General features: G+C 34.2%; 1 protein-coding gene across 2 annotated transcripts; it reads left to right on the forward strand.

The window, feature by feature from the left end:
- Window positions 1-1066: 1066 nt before the first annotated feature.
- On the forward strand, window positions 1067-3604 carry LOC130494791 (transcription factor PIF5-like). 2 transcript variants are annotated; one of them, XM_057001740.1, is made up of 7 exons: window positions 1067-1083; window positions 1205-1350; window positions 1663-1739; window positions 1848-2571; window positions 2662-2727; window positions 2849-3190; window positions 3285-3604. In XM_057001740.1, the coding sequence occupies exons 3-7, from the start codon at window positions 1669-1671 to the stop codon at window positions 3414-3416; spliced, it is 1335 nt and encodes a 444-aa protein (XP_056857720.1). In that variant the 5' UTR covers window positions 1067-1083; window positions 1205-1350; window positions 1663-1668; the 3' UTR covers window positions 3417-3604. The 2 variants fall into 2 exon arrangements, with proteins under 2 accessions (XP_056857720.1, XP_056857721.1); XM_057001741.1 differs by lacking the exon at window positions 1067-1083 and having other exon boundaries at window positions 1102-1350; window positions 2665-2727.
- The last annotated feature ends 804 nt before the right edge of the window (window positions 3605-4408 follow it).

Genomic DNA, 4408 nt, shown 5'->3' on the forward strand with positions numbered 1-4408 from the left:
AACTGCGTATATGATTAGGTTCGAAACTGTTATTAATAAATTTAATATGCAATATTTCGTGATTAGATGCAAATAAAATATTTACACAATTAACCAACGCGTGTTGGCCTAGTGGTAAAGGAACTCCGGCTGGAGTGCCCGCCCTGGGTTCGATCCGCGTTGGCCACGAGAGAATTTACATGGGCTTCTCTTGCCCTCCAGACCACTTCGTGTAACCAGGGGCCCTTAAGTGGAGGCTTAAAAATTCCTGTAATGGCATGAGCATAAGCCCGGTGGGCTAGTCGATCACGCTTAGTGGTCGGATATTGGGTTATCAAAAAAAAAAAAAATATTTACACAATTAGTTATTTAGTACGCATCAGTATTGGTGTCTTTAATATTTACCATTAAAAATAAATAGAAAAAGGAAGATCTTTTAAAAAAAACATATGAAAGACTCTCGAGCAATTGTGATAGATTTTCTCAAAATTTGACAGTATTTAAATAACTGATGGTTTTTAACGTTAGGTATATCGTTGATTAAGTAAAAAAAAAAGGTATATCGTTGAAATTTTATGTAAATTTTACATGTTCTCGCACGTAGCATTTACCAGTCAACATGTGAATTAAATGCGATGTGGAAAATGCAGGTAAGAATTTTTCAAAAAAAAAAATGCAGGTAAGAAAAAACAAATAATGCATGATTTTATAAATGAGTGACAGAAAATTCAATTCAGGTAATAAATAATAAAATCCTGGTTAATTTCCTAGTCGATGAGAAAAACTCGTATAAATTCATGGGTGAAATAAACATGGAAATGATATGATTATCAGTCAGTAAACTATTGGTTGAAAGAGAACACATGGGCTGTCTTGTTTGACGAGAACACCCTTTAATCATTGGTCAAGAATGTTAAGAGAGGGTACAGGTCTGAAACCACCGAGTATAGATATCTCATCTCCACAGAAGCAAGATCCAACGGTGGAGGGTCCCATTATCTATCAACTGTTATCTGACAAGTCGCCACGTGTCACTCATCCTGATCTGTTTCAGTACTATTGCCCCCACCGAATCATAATCTTGCCCTCGCTCGCTCGCTTGATGTAATTTATCCGTCTCTTGTAGCTTTCTGTCTGAACCTGGCCAAGAACATAGAACTTCTATATACCTCTTCTCTTTTCTGTCTCAACTTTCATTTCTCTCTTACATAATTTTTTTTTCTAGGGAGCAAAAACCTAAAGGGCTAGGAGAGAAAATATTGTCCTCTTCTTTTTTTCCCTCTCTTAGAGTTAGCTCTGTTTTGTAACTGGTGAAGCGGAAAACAGATATATAGCTAAGATCTCCTCATCATTCAGAGGCTTCTAAATTGGGTAACTACTTTTGAAGTCTTGGGTTTTAAGAGTATACTATATATGGAATTAGTTACTTCTCTTTCTTTGGTTTATTTATTAAATCATGTCCTCCTTGATTGCTGGAGGGAGCATATGTCTATGTTCAATTATTTTCTTTAATATTTTCTAATGATTATACTGTTGGGATTTGGAATAGTTTGGAAGAGTTTTATGATCGCTTTAATCGTCTTTTTATGCTTCTAGTGCATGTTAATTAATTATCTTAGTTAATTAATTTGTTAATTCTCACATAAGAAAGTACGTATTCTTATTTGTGTATCTCCTGTACAGTTTGACATGGAACAACTGTTTCCTGGTTGGAATTTGGAAGATAATTTCCACGTGTCCACTAGTAAAAGATCAATCAGGTATGCATAATCCCAGTCATATTATTCTTTAATTATTAATTTAAAACTTAATTACAATTACTAAGTTATATCATGTGTGTTTATGTGTGTATTTCATGATCTGGACAGACCAGAAGATGAACTAGTGGAGCTATTTTGGAGAGATGGTCAAGTGGTTTTACAAAGCCAAGTTCGTAGAGAACCATCAGTCCAAGTCCAAAACCACAAACATGATCAAGCCCTACGAGAACCAAACAACACTTTTCTTGTCAACCAAGAAACAGTACAGAAACATAATAACACTCTTCAAGAAGATCAAGAAACCGTCTCTTGGATCCAATACCCTTCTGAAGACGTAATTGACCCCTTTGAATCCGAGTTCTCCTCCCATTTCTTCTCTTCTATCGATCACCTAGATGGTCCGGATCATCCCGAGAAGCCACAAACGATAGAAGATGCTATCAAGCACGAGGCTCAAACCATGGCTCCTCCTAAGTTTAGATCCTCGGTTGTAACCATTGGACCAAGCCATTGTGGGAGCAGCCAGTCTACAAATGATCATCAGGTGACTCATCCTCAGGTTCCTATGAGTGATAGAAGCAAGAACGCAAAAGAAAGACTTGACACTTCGTCTGGTGGCTTGTCCGGTTGCAGCAAAGAAAATGAGAGTGGAAGAAACGTAACCATTAGCCGTAAAAGAAAACATGTAATGGACACTGATCAAGAATCTGTGTCTCAATCTGATGTAAGTCTTATGTCAACCGATGATCAAGTTATGGGTAACAAATCTAGCCAACGGTCAGGATCCACCCGAAGAAGTCGTGCAGCTGAAGTTCATAATCTCTCAGAAAGGGTACGTTCTTGTCCATTACATATTTAATTATGTTGTGTTACGTGAACTTGCTAATTAAAGTTCTAATTTTCTTGCAATGGTTTATTACAGAAGAGGAGAGATAGGATCAATGAGAGAATGAAAGCTCTTCAAGAACTTATACCTCATTGCAATAGAGTAAGTTCTCTTTAAGACAAAACAAGATTTAAAAAAAAAACTGGAGTGAGTTTAATTGGGAAATTTGGGATTCTATTTCTGTCTATGTAAATTGATTAGTTACATGTATTTAATCTTGTAGACTGATAAAGCGTCTATTTTGGATGAAGCCATAGACTACTTGAAATCACTTCAAATGCAACTCCAGGTGATGTGGATGGGAAGAGGAATGGCTGCAGCAGCAGCGATTCCGATGATGTTTCCAGGTGTACAATCATCTCAATACATTAATCAAATGGCTATGCAGAGTCAGATGCTACAACCTCAGTTTCCAGTTATGAACCGGTCTGTTGCACAGAACCATCCCGGTTTAGTATGTCAAAACCCGGTTATGCAGTTGCAGATGCAAGCACAGAACCATATCTTATCGGAGCAGCTTGCGAGGTACATGGGTGGATTTCCACCGATGCCGGCGACTACTCAGGTTAGTGAATACGTCACCGTTGTTTGATTTTATTTTTTAAAAAATAAAATTGATAGATATTTGACATGTCATGTTTAAATTAAATCATATGTAGGTGCAACAACAACCTACGGACATGTTGAGATTTGGGTCTCCGGCGGGAAAACAAAGTCAACTGTCGGCGCCGGTTACCACGAGTGTCTTCATACCAAAACAAGCTGACGTGGGAAATTATCTATTCTATTAATTCTTTAAACATGTCCAATTGATATACGATTATGTCCACTTTTTAATTTTTATAACTGCCACTAAATACATCTTTAATATACATTTTTGTATTAATATAACTGTCAAATCACGTAACTAGCTATTAATCACGTAACAGCCCAAAAGGGCGCATGATTTAATATGATTTGATATCGTATTTTTTGTGAACGCCTATTACTGCATAATTATATTTCTTAATTTCTTAATTATGATTATTAATCACGTAACTGGCTAAAAATATATTATACAAATATTATAATTATTAAAGCCTCTTATAAATCATTTTAAAAAGATATTATACAAATTAAAAACAAAAATAATTAAAAACACAAATATAAAAATTTTAAAAGATGTAAAACAAAAAATTTACCCGCCCTTTTAAGGGCGGATCAAAATCTATTCTATTAATTATCCTGTATGACCAATTAATAAAAGGTCCTTTAGAGCATTGTTAACCGTTCGTAACTTCCCTCGGCATATGAAACGATAATTTGGGCTTCGAATATTGTTAACCGTTCGTAACTTCCCTATATTCCTGTTTTTATGTTCAAATAAAAAAAACAAATAATTTGGACTGAATATTGACAAAAAGACGAAGCCTTACCATATGATACATGTACATACTTACAAAACTTATCTATTCTATTAAATTCATACCATACAGAATATGATTATACAAACACACAAACATAAAATTATGTTTCTTTAAAAAATAAAATTAAAACTAAAACTAAACAACTAAAATTAAAATTAAAAATTATTATCATGATCCGATATTCTACATATTTTAGTTTAACGGGTTTTAAATAGATTTCTACATTTGGACCCGCCTTTTTATACTTTTTAGTTTTATATTCTTTTAGAAATTTAATTTTTATATTTATATGTTTTAGTCATATTTGTGTTTTTCATTGTATAACATTTCTCTTAAATAATTAATAGGAGGTTTTAATCATTGTATTAAAATAGTTT

The sequence above is a fragment of the Raphanus sativus genome, unplaced genomic scaffold, assembly GCF_000801105.2.
Source record: "Raphanus sativus cultivar WK10039 unplaced genomic scaffold, ASM80110v3 Scaffold3923, whole genome shotgun sequence".
NCBI classification, from domain to species: domain Eukaryota; kingdom Viridiplantae; phylum Streptophyta; class Magnoliopsida; order Brassicales; family Brassicaceae; genus Raphanus; species Raphanus sativus.